General features: G+C 38.9%; 1 protein-coding gene across 11 annotated transcripts in view; it reads left to right on the forward strand.

Moving 5' to 3' along the window:
* Window positions 1–18,056, forward strand: part of ANK3 (ankyrin 3) — a 703,328-nt gene that overhangs the window by 441,071 nt on the left and 244,201 nt on the right. For all 11 annotated transcript variants that reach the window (XM_007963375.3, XM_073019120.1, XM_073019128.1 and 8 more), the window contains 3 exons: window positions 14,507–14,608; window positions 15,003–15,101; window positions 15,279–15,377. In XM_007963375.3, the coding sequence (XP_007961566.2) occupies window positions 14,507–14,608; window positions 15,003–15,101; window positions 15,279–15,377 (300 nt within the window). The remainder of the gene's footprint in view (window positions 1–14,506; window positions 14,609–15,002; window positions 15,102–15,278; window positions 15,378–18,056) is intronic.

An 18,056-nucleotide genomic window follows, 5' to 3' on the forward strand; every position in this document is an offset into this window, starting at 1 on the left:
TGGGCTTGTTATCAAGCAGTCTTACGTTTCATTCTTTGCTGCTTACTTATTAGTTATGTGACCTTGCACAAGCCATTTAATTTTTAAGAAAGTTAGGGTTCCACTTCTGTAATGAGATTCCTGTTTTGATTGAATACTTAAGAAATAAATGATAATACATGTATAGTAAGACATAGTACATAATAATACTACATGTAAAATGCTTAGTGAAGTCCCAGGCATATAGTAGGCACTCATTTAATTGCAGCTATTTTCCTTGTCTTGACATTCTTTGAACCCTCAGTGGCTCTTCATACACTGTTCAGTGCTTCTAGCAGATCCAATTAGTGCCAACTACAACCTCCTGGAGATTTTTTAAATGATCTAGGCATTATATAGCAGGGGCCTTAACTGGCCAGGGAGCAGGATGAATGAGGAAAAAGAAAGCGACCATATTTTCAGCTTCAGGGAAAGCTAAGAAGTTAGGGAAACAATAAAAGTAAGTCTTTTGAAGTGCATCTTTGAACTAGCATTTTAAAAGTAAGAGGCCTGTAGAGATTTAAATATATATATATATACACATACATATATATATATATATATATATGTGTGTGTGTGTGAAAGCAAAAACTGTTTTACTTGGTTGTGTGAATACAGAGTACAGGACACAAAGCCTAGGATTTGCCCAAGGTGGATAGTCTAATAAGAGACCCCACGTTAACCTGGGCCCCAAATGGTGAGCCCCCAATATAAGAATGGACAGGAAAGAAACCCACCATATAGAAGAGTCAGGAAAAACACTCCTCTCTCCATTTGTCACCAGATGGAAGGGAAAAAAATCTGTCCTGAGAATTTGTAACCATAAAGAATCCCTCATATCTGTACCAATTTGAGATCTAAATTTATCCGTGTAGTCTTAACAAAAACAAAAACAAAAAACCTCAAGCCAAGCATTTATTTTTAAAGTAATCTTGAGTTGATAGTGCCTCTAGGCAACTGACAGAACCAATCTCAAATTTCTGTTTGGAATATGACAACATTAACCTAGGCATTAAAGAATTACCAAAGATTAGTTTCTAAGGAATATGAGATCACAAGCAACAGTCACAAGCCACAGAAATGTAAATTGGTGCAATCACTTTGAAATACAGTTAACTAGAAATTAACTAGTAAAGCTGAATAAGCACATACTGAGTGATCCAGCATTTATGATCCTAAGATTTAAAAAACTCTTGCCCTTATGTACCCCAACTAGTGCCAGAATATTGGTGGCAGTATCTTTCGTAGTGGGTCCAAACTGGAAACAAGATAAACATCCATCAACTCTACAGTGGATAAATACATTGCATTATAATCACATAATGGACTCTTCTACGCTAGCAATTATAAATTACCCACATATTACATGTCAACATGGATGACTCTAAGAAACACAACATTAGACAAACAAAGACAGAATGATACATAATATATAATTTTACTTATATAGAGTAGTAAGACTCTTGAGTACTAAGACTAAGTCAGTTACATAATATTTAGCTTAGGGAGGGGTACATAAATGTTAAAACTATAAAGAAAGGCATGAAAGTGATTAACTAAAACAGAGGATGCCTTAGGAGAACCACTCAAGAAGGGACTCACTGGGAGTCTTCAAATCCACTCGTAACTTGCATTCTTGAGTTGAATAGTGGGTACGTGGTTGTTCATCTTATGATTTTTCTTTAAACTGTTCATATATGTTTTATGTATTTTTAAATGTATGATATGCATCATGATAAATACTTTTTTAAAAAAAGGTGAAAGAACTAAAAAAGTCCCTGAGACAGAATATTGAATCAGATGTGTACACATAACTTTCTGGAAGGGGGTTTGAGGGAGAGAGTGAAGTAAAAAAGGTAATCAGAGAGTTACACCAAGATTGCATGCCTGGGTGGCTAGGATAATCTTGGGATGTTTAAATAAAAACAAGGAAATCTATTGTTCATATTTCTATCATTAGCATCTGGTTATCTGGTTGCAGGCAGATGCATTATATATCTCAGCACACTTTTGTTGTTGCTGTTATTGAATGAGGGAATTGTGGGCCATGGAAATGTCGGGGTGAGGATGAGCACTATGTGGATATGGAGTGCTGGGCTTAGAGAGAATGGTGGGAGCCATGGAAGTGATTAGGTCACCTAGAAAGAGCATACAGGAAGGAAATAAATGAGTTTTGAACATTTTCAGTGATGGGTTAACGCAGTGAGGCACAGAAGGAAGTGAACAAAGAGATGACAGAAGAAAAGTTCAAGACAAGATTTTCAAGAAAGAGAAGGTGATTGGTACTGTCAAATGGTTCAACATTATAAGAGGAGAAACTTAAAAGTCATGGAACTTGATGACTGGAAAGTCATTGGTGATTTTATACAGAGAGACAGTATTGATGAGTGAGAGAAACCATATTGCCAGAAGTGCAAATATGAATTAGTATTAAGGATATAAGTCAGTGTGAACCTAAACCAATCATTCAAAATGATGGATATTTAAAGGAGAACTTGTGAACCTAAACCAATCATTCAAAATGATGGATATTTAAAGGAGAACTTATGAACATCTACTTATTGAGTGCCTAGCTATGCACTCACATTGTTCATTACTTTACCTGAATTATCTAATTTTATCCTAACGGTAGGTTATTTTATTCCCATTTGACAGCTGAGAAAACTGAGGTTCATATATATTTTCAAAAACTTGCCAAACACTAAGAGGTAGAATAGCTGAAATACAGATTTGGGCGGTGTGATTCCAGTGCTTTGGTTCTTACCTCGTCCACTGCACTGAGAAATAGAGGAGATCATCGCTTGCAATGGGGTGCTGGGTAGAAAAGTGGAAGGAAACTTTTTTGTATTTTGGGCTTTGTTTTGTTTTCTATGTTGGTAGGCAGAAGGCAGGGCACCAGTAGAAAAAAGGAATTTGAAGTTTACAGGAAGGATCATCTGACCCTTCACATGGCTCCCAGGTAGCTGGGAAGATGGGATAACAGGGAAAGATTAGAGAATTGGCACATCAAGTAGAAAGAGGCTCCTGAGATTGCCCTCGCCCCCCAGAAGGGTTTAGAAGCAAAGAGGGACAGCTATGTTATGTACTTACTGGGTTTCCAGTCTGCATTTTTTCAGGTGATCCACTGTTAGCCTGATCTTGAGTCTCATAATAAACTGAATGAGGAAATTCTGATCCATGGAAGATAACCTGAAAGTGCCTAAAATAGTTAATTCAATGGATGGATGGACAAATGGATGGACTGATGGAAAATGAATGAATGAATGAGCTAAGAATTCTCATTTGGAATAGACCAAACATGTAAACCCTTTCTTAGAATGCTGATTAACAGCCTAGACTCCAGAACCAGACTGGGTTTGCATCCCTGCCATTCACAAGCTCTGTGTCCCTGGGAAAGTCACTCATCCTGCAGCTCAATTTTCTCATCTACGAAATGGAGCTAGTAATAGTACCTACTTGTGTTAGTTTGCTACGGCTGACGTAGTAAACCACCACAAACCGGGTGGCTTAAAATAACCGAAATGTATTCTCTCACAGTTCTGGAGGCCAGAAGTCCAAAATCAAGGTGTCACACTTGATTCTAGTAGAATCACACTTCCTCTAGAGACGCTACGGGAGAATTCTTCCTTGCCTTTTCCCACTCCTGGTGGTCCTTGGCTTGAGGTAGCATTAACTCAAGTCTCTGCCTCTTTCTTCACTTGGCCATCATCTATCTTCTGTGTCCTTATAAGAAGAAGACTTCTCTTCTTATAAGGTCACCAGTCATTGGATTTTGGGCCCATTCTAATCCCGTATGACCTCTTCTTAACTAATAATATCTGCAAAGATTGTATTTCCAAATATGGTCATTTTCCGAGGTTCGTAATGAACATCGGTTTTGGGGAGACACCATTCAACCCGCTCCATTACTTAATGGAATTGTTATAAGGATTACATAAATTAATATAAGGACTTATAAAATTAATACATATTAAGTGATTAATATTATAATTAAGTTAATATTAAGTACTTGTAATCATGTCTAACTTATAGCCAAAGGTATGAAGTATTACCAGTGTTGGCACTCTGAAAATGCTTATTCTTTCCAATAACTGCTTTCTGTTGAATAATATCAATATTCCACTGCCAGTAAAGATGCTGAGTTACTAGATTAATTCATAATAGTGCTTGACTCTATCCCTGAAGCTATTTCCTTGAAAAACATACATGATTCATATTTCTAGTACAATGACTAAGTAGACAGGATATTAAATGGTAACAAAATAAACTTCCATTTTCCAAATTCCTCAGATTTTGGTCACCCAGAGGAAAAAGAGTGTTGAACAACCTATTCATATTCATTTTTGTGCAACTAATTCCTTAGGCAGTGGCTTTGTCTGTGTGACTTTCCATGTGGCGGAGTCCAACTTGTCTTTGAACCTAATTTCCTCCATAGTAGTTTGTTGACGTTTTTGGTTGCATCTTAGATGTAGCCTCAAAAGAGGCATTGTTTTGATACAAGATTATCAAAAGGTTAGAAAAACAAGCTATAGGAGCAAGATGGCCGAATAGGAACAGCTCCAGTCTCCAACTCCCAGCGCGAGCGACACAGAAGACCGGCGATTTCTGCATTTTCAACTGAGGTACTGGGTTCATCTCACTGGGGAGTGCCAGACGATCGGTGCTGGTCAGCTGCTGCAGCCCGACCAGCGAGAGCTGAAGCAGGGCGAGGCATTGCCTCACCTGGAAAGCGCAAGGGGGAAGGGAATCCCTTTTCCTAGCCAGGGGAACTGAGACACACAACACCTGGAAAATCGGGTAACTCCCACCTCAATACTGCGCTTTAAGCAGACAGGCACACCAGGAGATCATATCCCACACCTGGCCGGGAGTGTCCCACACCCAAGGAGCCTCCCTCATTGCTAGCACAGCAGTCTGTGATCTACCGGCAAGGCAGCAGCGAGGCTGGGGGAGGGGCGCCCGCCATTGCTGAGGCTTAAGTAGGTAAACAAAGCTGCTGGGAAGCTCGAACTGGGTGGAGCTCACAGCAGCTCAAGGAAACCTGCCTGTCTCTGTAGACTCCACCTCTGGGGACAGGGCACAGTAAATAATAACAAACGCAGCAGCTCTGCAGACGCAAACGACTCTGTCTGACAGCTTTGAAGAGAGCAGTGGATCTCCCAACACGGAGGTTGAGATCTGAGAAGGGACAGACTCCCTGCTCAAGTGGGTCCCTGACCCCTGAGTAGCCTAACTGGGAGACATCCCCCACTAGGGGCAGTCTGACACCCCACACCTCACAGGGTGGAGTACACCCCTGAGAGGAAGATTCCAAAGCAAGAATCAGACAGGTACACTCGCTGTTCAGAAATATTCTATCTTCTGCAGCCTCTGCTGCTGATACCCAGGCAAACAGGGTCTGGAGTGGACCTCAAGCAATCTCCTACAGCTACAACCTACAGCTGAGGATCCTGACTGTTAGAAGGAAAACTATCAAACAGGAAGGACACCTACACCAAAACCCCATCAGTACATCACCATCATCAAAGACCAGAGGCAGATAAAACCACAAAGATGGGGAAAAAGCAGAGCAGAAAAGCTGGAAATTCAAAAAATAAGAGCGCATCTCCCCCGGCAAAGGAGCGCAGCTCATCGCCAGCAACGGATCAAAGCTGGACGGAGAATGACTTCGACGAGATGAGAGAAGAAGGCTTCAGTCCATCAAATTTCTCAGAGCTAAAGGAGGAATTACGTACCCAGCGCAAAGAAACTAAAAATCTTGAAAAAAAAGTGGAAGAATTGATGGCTAGAGTAATTAATGCAGAGAAGCTCACAAACGAAATGAAAGAGACGAAAACCATGGCACGAGAAATACGTGACAAATGCACAAGCTTCAGTAACCGTCTCGATCAACTGGAAGAAAGAATGTCAGCGATGGAGGATCAAATAAATGAAATGAAGCGAGAAGAGAAACCAAAAGAAAAAAGAAGAAAAAGAAATGAACAAAGCCTGCAAGAAGTATGGGATTATGTAAAAAGACCAAATCTACGTCTGATTGGGGTGCCTGAAAGTGACGGGGAAAATGGAACCAAGTTGGAAAACACTCTTCAAGATATCATCCAGGAGAACTTCCCCAACCTAGTAGGGCAGGCCAACATTCAAATCCAGGAAATACAGAGAACGCCACAAAGATACTCCTCGAGAAGAGCAACTCCAAGACACATAATTGCCAGATTCACCAAAGTTGAAATGAAGGAAAAAATCTTAAGGGCAGCCAGAGAGAAAGGTCGGGTTACCCACAAAGGGAAGCCCATCAGACTAACAGCAGATCTCTCGGCAGAAACTCTTCAAGCCAGAAGAGAGTGGGGGCCAATATTCAACATTCTTAAAGAAAAGAATTTTAAACCCAGAATTTTATATCCAGCCAAACTAAGTTTCATAAGTGAAGGAGAAATAAAATCCTTTACAGATAAGCAAATGCTTAGAGATTTTGTCACCACTAGGCCTGCCTTACAAGAGACCCTGAAGGAAGCACTAAACATGGAAAGGAACAACCGGTACCAGCCATTGCAAAAACATGCCAAAATGTAAAGACCATCAAGGCTAGGAAGAAACTGCATCAACTAACGAGCAAAATAACCAGTTAATATCATAATGGCAGGATCAAGTTCACACATAACAATCTTAACCTTAAATGTAAATGGACTAAATGCCCCAATTAAAAGACACAGACTGGCAAACTGGATAAAGAGTCAAGACCCATCAGTCTGCTGTATTCAGGAGACCCATCTCACACGCAGAGACATACATAGGCTCAAAATAAAGGGATGGAGGAAGATTTACCAAGCAAATGGAGAACACAAAAAAGCGGGGGTTGCAATACTAGTCTCTGATAAAACAGACTTTAAACCATCAAAGATCAAAAGAGACAAAGAAGGCCATTACATAATGGTAAAGGGATCAATTCAACAGGAAGAGCTAACTATCCTAAATATATATGCACCCAATACAGGAGCACCCAGATTCATAAAGCAAGTCCTTAGAGACTTACAAAGAGACTTAGACTCCCATACAATAATAATGGGAGACTTCAACACTCCACTGTCAACATTAGACAGATCAACGAGACAGAAAGTTAACAAGGATATCCAGGAATTGAACTCATCTCTGCAGCAAGCAGACCTAATAGACATCTATAGAACTCTCCACCCCAAATCAACAGAATATACATTCTTCTCAGCACCACATCGTACTTACTCCAAAATTGACCACGTAATCGGAAGTAAAGCACTCCTCAGCAAATGTACAAGAACAGAAATTATAACAAACTGTCTCTCAGACCACAGTGCAATCAAATTAGAACTCAGGACTAAGAAACTCAATCAAAACCGCTCAACTACATGGAAACTGAACAACCTGCTCCTGAATGACTACTGGGTACATAACGAAATGAAGGCAGAAATAAAGATGTTCTTTGAAACCAATGAGAACAAAGATACAACATACCAGAATCTCTGGGACACATTTAAAGCAGTGTGTAGAGGGAAATTTATAGCACTAAATGCCCACAAGAGAAAGCAGGAAAGATCTAAAATTGACACTCTAACATCGCAATTAAAAGAACTAGAGAAGCAAGAGCAAACACATTCGAAAGCTAGCAGAAGGCAAGAAATAACTAAGATCAGAGCAGAACTGAAGGAGATAGAGACACAAAAAACCCTCCAAAAAATCAATGAATCCAGGAGTTGGTTTTTTGAAAAGATCAACAAAATTGACAGACCACTAGCAAGACTAATAAAGAAGAAAAGAGAGAAGAATCAAATCGACGCAATTAAAAATGATAAAGGGGATATCACCACCGACCCCACAGAAATACAAACTACCATCAGAGAATACTATAAACACCTCTACGCAAATAAACTGGAAAATCTAGAAGAAATGGATAATTTCCTGGACACTTACACTCTTCCAAGACTAAACCAGGAAGAAGTTGAATCCCTGAATAGACCAATAGTAGGCTCTGAAATTGAGGCAATAATTAATAGCCTACCAACCAAAAAAAGTCCAGGACCAGATGGATTCACAGCTGAATTCTACCAGAAGTACAAGGAGGAGCTGGTACCATTCCTTCTGAAACTATTCCAATCAATAGAAAAAGAGGGAATCCTCCCTAACTCATTTTATGAGGCCAACATCATCCTGATACCAAAGCCTGGCAGAGACACAACAAAAAAAGAGAATTTTAGACCAATATCCCTGATGAACATCGATGCAAAAATCCTCAATAAAATACTGGCAAACCGGATTCAGCAGCACATCAAAAAGCTTATCCACCATGATCAAGTGGGCTTCATCCATGGGATGCAAGGCTGGTTCAACATTCGCAAATCAATAAACATAATCCAGCATATAAACAGAACCAAAGACAAGAACCACATCATTATCTCAATAGATGCAGAAAAGGCTTTTGACAAAATTCAACAGCCCTTCATGCTAAAAACGCTCAATAAATTTGGTATTGATGGAACGTACCTCAAAATCATAAGAGCTATTTATGACAAACCCACAGCCAATATCATACTGAATGGGCAAAAACTGGAAAAATTCCCTTTGAAAACTGGCACAAGACAGGGATGCCCTCTCTCACCACTCCTATTCAACATAGTGTTGGAAGTTCTGGCTAGGGCAATCAGGCAAGAGAAAGAAATCAAGGGGATTCAGTTAGGAAAAGAAGAAGTCAAATTGTCCCTGTTTGTAGACGACATGATTGTATATTTAGAAAACCCCATTGTCTCAGCCCAAAATCTCCTTAAGCTGATCAGCAACTTCAGCAAAGTCTCAGGATACAAAATTAATGTGCAAAAATCACAAGCATTCTTATACACCAGTGACAGTCAAACAGAGAGCCAAATCAGGAATGAACTTCCATTCACAATTGCTTCAAAGAGAATAAAATACCTAGGAATCCAACTTACAAGGGATGTAAAGGACCTCTTCAAGGAGAACTACAAACCACTGCTCAGTGAAATCAAAGAGGACACAAACAAATGGAAGAACATACCATGCTCATGGATAGGAAGAATCAATATCGTGAAAATGGCCATACTGCCCAAGGTAATTTATAGATTCAATGCCATCCCCATCAAGCTACCAATGAGCTTCTTCACAGAATTGGAAAAAACTGCTTTAAAGTTCATATGGAACCAAAAAAGAGCCCGCATCTCCAAGACAATCCTAAGTCAAAAGAACAAAGCTGGAGGCATCACGCTACCTGACTTCAAACTATACTACAAGGCTACAGTAACCAAAACAGCATGGTACTGGTACCAAAACAGAGATATAGACCAATGGAACAGAACAGAGTCCTCAGAAATAATACCACACATCTACAGCCATCTGATCTTTGACAAACCTGAGAGAAACAAGAAATGGGGAAAGGATTCCCTATTTAATAAATGGTGCTGGGAAAACTGGCTAGCCATAAGTAGAAAGCTGAAACTGGATCCTTTCCTTACTCCTTATACGAAAATTAATTCAAGATGGATTAGAGACTTAAATGTTAGACCTAATACCATAAAAATCCTAGAGGAAAACCTAGGTAGTACCATTCAGGACATAGGCATGGGCAAAGACTTCATGTCTAAAACACCAAAAGCAACGGCAGCAAAAGCCAAAATTGACAAATGGGATCTCATCAAACTAAAGAGCTTCTGCACAGCAAAAGAAACTACCATCAGAGTGAGCAGGCAACCTACAGAATGGGAGAAAATTTTTGCAATCTACTCATCTGACAAAGGGCTAATATCCAGAACCTACAAAGAACTCAAACAAATTTACAAGAAAAAAACAAACAACCCCATCCAAAAGTGGGCAAAGGATATGAACAGACATTTCTCAAAAGAAGACATTCATACAGCCAACAGACACATGAAAAAATGCTCATCATCACTGGCCATCAGAGAAATGCAAATCAAAACCACAATGAGATACCATCTCACACCAGTTAGAATGGCGATCATTCAAAAGTCAGGAAACAACAGGTGCTGGAGAGGATGTGGAGAAATAGGAACACTTTTACACTGTTGGTGGGATTGTAAACTAGTTCAACCATTATGGAAAACAGTATGGCGATTCCTCAAGGATCTAGAACTAGATGTACCATATGACCCAGCCATCCCATTACTGGGTATATACCCAAAGGATTATAAATTATGCTGCTATAAGGACACATGCACACGTATGTTTATTGCAGCACTATTCACAATAGCAAAGACTTGGAATCAACCCAAATGTCCATCAGTGACAGACTGGATTAAGAAAATGTGGCACATATACACCATGGAATACTATGCAGCCATAAAAAAGGATGAGTTTGTGTCCTTTGTAGGGACATGGATGCAGCTGGAAACCATCATTCTTAGCAAACTATCACAAGAACAGAAAACCAAACACCGCATGTTCTCACTCGTAGGTGGGAACTGAACAATGAGATCACTTGGACTCGGGAAGGGGAACATCACACACCGGGGCCTATCATGGGGAGGGGGGAGGGGGGAGGGATTGCATTGGGAGTTATACCTGATGTAAATGACGAGTTGATGGGTGCAGCACACCAACATGGCACAAGTATACATATGTAGCAAACCTGCACGTTGTGCACATGTACCCTACAACTTGAAGTTTAATAATAATAAATAAATTTAAAAAAAAAAAAAAAAAAAAAAAAAGATTACAACTCCAGAATAAAAACTGTTGGCTGAGCAGTATGCAATTATAAAAAAAAAAAAAAAAAAAAAAAAAAAAAAAAGAAAAACAAGCTATAGACTGTGTTAAGGGTAAGTCCTAGTTATTCCATGAAATAATGGCAACGAGATACAACCCACTGATACTGAGTCTAGTACAAAATACTGTGTTTTTTACATGAAGGATATAAACAACAATGCATACGTATTATATACTCTCTATGGGAAAAATTGGGGGGAAAATGGTTAAGAAACCAATATTTGCCCTGCCACTTATGCAAGGTTATTTTAGAGGAGAGAGAGTAAGAAGCTGTGAAATGAAAGCAAATAATTCATTATTTGTGCCACATTTATTTTGTTCACCAGTGTGTATCCAGATATTGACACAATGACTAACACATAGTTGACATTCAATAAATATTTGAGGAAGGAAGATATGGCATATTGCTTGCCGGTGGCTAAGAGTGAAAGGAAGAACTTATTGGGGGCTTTATAATGTCACTTCCTAAGATGTAAATTTTCTTCAGGGCAGTCTTCATTCCCCTCTTCTTGCTTGTTCTCTACCTTTTCCCCCTTTTTATTTGAAGTGGGTGGTTGTTATGGTTTTTGTGTGGTAAGCATGTTGGTATGTAACAGGGCCAAGGAAAGTGAAGAAAATTAATTTCTGTTTCTGCTTCTACTTCCTAAAATTCTGAGGTGATCAGTTAGCTATCTCAGAGAATTGTTTGATATCAGGATCGTTGAATGAAATAGATATAATGAAGGTGTCCACCAGAGAATTTGTATCAGTAGAGCAGGAATTCTTAAATGCAAGTTCATGAGCAGGCTTAGCGTTCCTGAGCCACATGAAATTATGTGCAAATTGTATATGCAGATGTAGATTTGGTGTGCAATTGTTGAAGGAAGATAATTCATTCACCATCCTTTATTAGTCTCGGAAGAATCCAGATCCCAAATAGGTAGAGAACCACTGAATTCAAAGATTTGTTTTATACTGATTTTGTTTTGTTTTAGAGGTTTGGATGGGAAAATTCTGAGGAAACTTGAGAGGAAATTGGACAGTGTATGGAATTATTAAATCTTTCCAGATAAGGGATCAATTCAAAGGCTTTTCTTCTTGAATTCCAACACCTCTTTTTTAACTTCTTTAGCTGCTGTTGTTATGCACTCCACATTGGAGTTTGGGATGCTTAACTCACAGTTGTTATCTCTGGCAGTTGAAATATCCAGGCAGACTGATGTCATTTGTTCCCAGAACGGCATCAGAGCCCTTCTGGGCAAATTCACTGATAAGTCATTGAACAGGCACAAAGAAGATGATATTTTATGGTGCAATGAGCCATCCTTGCGTAGCTAATTTAGTTCTAACTGAACTTATAAACAAAAAACTAACCTCTAAATAGTGAACCTCTTTAAAAACTGCATTCTGTTTTTCTTTAAATCCCCAGAAACTTTGATTTGTCCTTGGTTTAACTTGAACCTTTATCTCTTATGATCTGCCTAAACCTCTGCTCTGATTAAATGATTTTCATGCTTATCTCAAATTCCAATGTTATGTTATTTTAAGTAATAGCTATGTGTGCTCTCAGACGCCTGACTCGGTGACTTAGTTTATCTGGTATTCACCTTTGTATCTATCAGATTCTCAACTTAAACTGCTGCTGCTGCTGCTAATAAAGCCTCCTGTATTATTCCAGGCAATAATTTGATTAATAGTTATTTCCACCCAATTTACTTGTTTGTTGATTCGTTCATTCCCGAAACACTTATAGGCACTTGCTATATGCCAAGAATGCTTCCAGTTGCAGGGGAAACAGTAAGATGAAGATTACACATGGAGTCACATTGCCTTGTGCCGAGTCAAGGCTTGTGGCAACCCAAACAGGCCAAAGAGTGAAGCCTCCTTAAGCGTACAATCTTTATGTAAGTTGGGTTACTGTTTATTTAAAGCAGTGGTTCTCAACTAGGAAGACTTTGCCCCCCTCCCCCAAGGGACGTTTGGCAATTCTGGAGACACTTTTAGTTATCACAAATAGGGGATACCACTGGCACCTGGTCAGTAGAAAATGCTGGTAAACATTGGACAATGAACAGGACAGTCTCCTACAGCAAAGCATTATTCAGATAAAAATGCCAACACTGCTGAGGCTGAGAAGCCTCAATTTAGAGGCACAGTAGTGATTGAGAAAGGCTCACTACTGTAAAAGAGAAGGGGGCAGGTGACTCCAGAGGCAGTGGCCTCGCCTCTGAGGTTCTGAGCAAGTTGACTCTTAGTGAATTGACCCACACTGGAACCAAAGACCCTTCTGAGGGGTAGAATTTTCTTCTTCTCAATTACATTTCCATGAAAGAATTAGCATTCCTGTCTTAAAGACTGGCATCTTGGCCGCTTTCCAGTTGCCTGCTCCTTAATCTGCCTCCTCTGCATATTCTGAAGGGGCTGATAATTTAGGGTGGAGGAAGGACAGGTATACCAAAATCTGTGATGTTGTGTGGTAAATACAAAGAGAGTTCAATGAAATTAATACTGGGAGCACTGAGAAACTAAACTCCACCTGGGGGGTCTGGGCAGGCTTCACAGATGAGGCGGCATTTGCACAAAGTCTTTGAAGGCAGTGTTTACCATATGGCTGATAGAAGACACTTTTCTCTTTTAAGCCATACCCTGCATGATTGCATTTATAACTGGTGACAAGATGTATCTAGCTGCTCTTTCAGGAAAACCTGCTTTTGTGTTGTACTGTATTAAGCAATACTTCATTACAGATTTTGCAGGCCCAGCTTTGCAGTGTCTTTCCCCTCACCATCTTTCTATCAAAGATTTCAATAGCAGGTGGTTTCAACTATGAAATTATAGATGTGAGAGTTTAGCAGTAGTTAAAAGTTGCGAGCTTTCAGTGATGAATTACACATCTTGTTTTAAAATTTTATATATATTTCTTCCTTTCTGCTGCTGCTCCAACATATGGCTATGTACTGTAGGAAAATCCAGTAGAACATCATTGCCTGCAAATTTCGGGCTTAGACTATTAAGTAAAACATAAAATGGGTTAAGCATGGTGGCTCATGCCTATAATCCCAACACTTTCGGAGGCCAAGGTGGGAGGATTGCTTGAGGCCAGGAGTTCAAGACCAGCCTGGGAACATAGCGAGACGCCTGTCTCTAAAAACTAAAAAAGTAGCCTGGTATGGTGGCGCATGTCTATAGTCTCAGCTAGTCAGGAGGTTGAGGCCAAGAATTACTTGAGCCCAGGAGTTCGAGGCTGCAGCGAGCTGTGATTGCACCACTGCACTCCAGCTGGAGCAACAGAGTAAGACACTGCCTCTAAGAAGAAGAAGAAGGATGCCATTTTGAATCTATTAATTGAAAAAATTGCTGTGGTAGATATGGATAAAAGGAATAGATGTTACATTTCTCCTACAGGAAAATAGTGGGGTCTTCATAATGTAATTATCAATAACTTACAGAATTTCTCTTTTCCCTCTGGAAATTGTGTGTTGGTTTAAGGTGCCTGTACATTACAGGAAATTTTCTCTCTCAATTCGGAATGAACTCTGACATCACACAAGGGATAACATTGTACCCCTGAAGCTAACTTCTAAAAAATGCGTCCTTTTCTTGGTTCTTTTTACAAAGAACTTTTATTCATATTTTCATTGTTAGAAATAAAAGTTCAATTATTTTCGTTTGGACCTTAAGCTGGATAGTTTATAAACATGCATATTACCTTCATTTTTCATCAAAATGTTTTTCTTTTCCATTTTAGTCTGATGCCAATGCAAGTTACTTAAGAGCAGCTAGAGCTGGACACCTCGAAAAGGCCCTCGACTACATAAAAAATGGAGTTGACATCAACATTTGCAATCAGGTTAGTTGGAGTTATTATTGAATTTTTTACTTAAAATTCTAAAAATCCAGACTTCAAAGTCCTTAAAGACTTTATTTTTTTGTGAGTTTTTTTTTTTTTCCGTTGAATTTTATCAGCTTGTCATTGTCAAATTATTCCCTGTTAGAGGAACATTCAGAAATGTCGGCATATGTCCCTTAATAATTAATTTCTAAAATTTAGTAAACAGTGATAACAGAACAACCCATCTAGTTTTCAAGTACTTTGATTCCTAATTCAAGATACAAGTTCCTGCACTGCACACATGCAAGTGGTCATCAGGTGGGACATTATAATAGCTCAGGAGTCCTTGGTAGACTGTTTACTGCTCTATTTTCAGCCTGCTGAGTAAAGCTTTTCCTTTACTTTTAATCAGAATGGGTTGAACGCTCTCCATCTTGCTTCCAAAGAAGGCCATGTAGAAGTTGTATCTGAGCTGCTACAGAGAGAAGCCAATGTGGACGCAGCTACAAAGGTCAGTATCACATATCTAATGCTTTTTGTACCACTCACCATGTTCTGTGAGGATTCAGCCCTCAGTAAGAATGGGGGCACAACTCTCATAAGGTATTTGTCAAATGTGTTCTTTTTGGGAAGAACAGAAAAATTCAAAAGGTCGATGAGTTGATAAATCTTGACTTTCATTTCACAGAAAGGAAACACAGCATTGCACATCGCATCTTTGGCTGGACAAGCAGAGGTAGTAAAAGTCTTGGTTACAAATGGAGCCAATGTCAATGCACAATCTCAGGTAAGTCTACAATTCCATGCCGTAGCCATTTTGTTATCATTTACAAGCAATATTCTTTGGGTCAGGTGACTGCTTAGTTCACATGTTCTCTAAGAACACAATATTTAAGAACTATATTTAAAAAGTTATATTATTGCACACTTCGGAAGGCAAAGGTGGGCAAATCACTTGAGGCCAGGAGTTTGAGACCAGCCTTGCCAACATGGTGAAACCCTGTCTCTAATAAAAACACAAAAAAATTAGCCTGGTGTCATGGCACATGCCTGTAATCCCAGCTACTTGGGAGGCTGAGGCATGAGAGTCACTTGTACCCAGGAGGCAGAGGTTGCAGTGAGCTGAGATTGCATCACTGCACTCCAGCCTGGGTGACAGAGCAAGACTCTGTCTCAAAAAAAAAGTTAAATTATTGCAGATTATTTAAATTCATATGTGTTTTCATTTGTTATATATATATATGTGAGAGAGAGGTTTTTAAAGCGGTCTGTCTATAAAAGATGCTAGTCATAGATACAAATGTTTAAAGGGTATCTGTAATGCAGGGTCTTACACTATTTTATGATGCTAGCTTAGGTTCGATCTTTTTAAAAACAAGCAGAAGGAACTTTAAAAGTGCTCAAGTTTAAAAAATTTCAGATTCTTTATAATGAACATAGGTCCTCCGATAAATCTTTCATGGTCTTTCATGAATTTCTAAGAGGAACACCAACAGGTTATCATTTGACAGACTTCGAATCTAGAAGAATTAACGTTGCTTTATTTTGTTTAAAAATATAGGTCCTCATTATTCAAGTATTCGTTATTTGAGTCTCCACAGGCAGGTCATGTAGGAAAGCAAACATCATCGTAATTCAAAAATATTCACTAAGAACATGACCGCATTTAAAACTGGTTCCCACTCAAACATTCCTTCCAGTCGAATGCTGACTTCCATCCTTATTTGTCAGTGTCTCCCCAGGGGTGTTAGATATTGAACAAATTGATTGCAGAACAAAACTGCAAGTTTTGACAAAGACACTAAGTTTCCTGAAGTCAAAGAAAATGATTTGGAGAACTTCTGGGTGCACAGTTGAGCTGTGGGTACGCGGTACTCTGGCAGCATTAGGCTAGGAAGCATGTGAAAAGTTAGGATAATTTCCTGACAGCTGTTTCATACAAGAATGATTTGAAAATACGTAGATTAAATGAAGACAAAAAGATAAGTGAGATCTCTGGATGGCAAATACTTCTTCCAAAAGACAGTCTTTTTTGCTTGTGCTATGAAAATTAAAAAGTGAAGAATGTCGACATATATCATTTTGTTGGGAAAAATAACATTTGGTTTAGTCTTTGTTCATTCTGAGAACTTATACATGAATCCAGTTATAACTTACACTTTATTAAATCATATAAGCCTATTTTTATAATTTCCAGTTTTATCTTTTAAGAGTAAGTCTGAATCAAACTTTAAAAAGATTATTTATTATGGCCTTTTGCTCTCCATTTTAAATGCACTTGATTTTTCCAGTACTGATTATCTTTGGTTATTGGGAGTCTCCTCTGTTTTATGGGTTCACAGAATTGTAGTGACTTCCTCCCCTGTTTACTACAGACATAGCAATGATAGCTCTGATGCCATCAAATGTCAGAGTGAAAGAAAAGGAAATGCACAGTGCTTGCAACTGCATGGTTCTTGTATATTTGCTCTAAATTCATTCTAGTTCCCTGTGGTTGGACTTTTGTTACATGATCTATGCCAATTATTCTGATTCCCTAGGAGAGTTCCCTTGGAGTAATAACGTTTTTCCAGAAAGGAATGGTGTAAAATTGAAGAGCAGCAAGTATGGTACTTTGAGAGAGATACAGACCAGCTTACTGGTCATTTAAAAGCATCATGCTTTTAAATGAATGTTTTTCAAAATACCCCAATAATGTTTTACTGAATTATGGCTAGGTAGTTTTAAGCTCTGAGATAGTGAGAAAATTCTTTAATCCATTTTCATTTGTTTTATCATTTTCTCAAGGGAGGAAAAAATCGACCTCCTTCTTTCAAACATCACATCCATTATTGGCTAACGCTTAGACTAGCCATAGTTTTGAACTGGCTTGGCAATGCTTGGGAGAAGCTGCAGTTGAAAAAAAATCCTAATCAGTTCTAATTTCAATTTGTACACATTCCACACTGATGATGTAGTAAGAGAGAATATGTGAAATTCCCTGTTACTTACAGTTGTGCTTGGAATTACCAGCCACACATGGCACAGTAAAGCATTTCCCCCTTCATCTGAACACCTGCCCTCATATGCCTTCTGAACTGCATTGTTCTGTGGATGGAATAAGTAATGACATGACCTTGCAGAGGAATGGAGTTTCTATGATAATTCCTGGTAACAACTCTTCAGTAGGAACTGTTATAAAGAGTAACAAGGAATGATGTCAACTCCATTTAGGAAGCAGCACATAAAACAGTACAGAAATATTAATATTCAAGACAGACAGCATCTCTGTTGACATGAAATTTTAACCTGTAAGCAATATTTAATAGCCAATACAAAATAGTGTGAAAAGAGCCCCTTACTCTTCTTTACTATAGAAATTCTCCTTATCTTACACATAAAAATGACATTGGGCAATATAAAGTTCTCATCTTATAAACCAAGGCTCTATAAACTAGGAATTTGTAGACTTTAAAGTAATTTTTGT

Source organism: Chlorocebus sabaeus, chromosome 9 (assembly GCF_047675955.1).
Source record: "Chlorocebus sabaeus isolate Y175 chromosome 9, mChlSab1.0.hap1, whole genome shotgun sequence".
Lineage (NCBI taxonomy): Eukaryota > Metazoa > Chordata > Mammalia > Primates > Cercopithecidae > Chlorocebus > Chlorocebus sabaeus.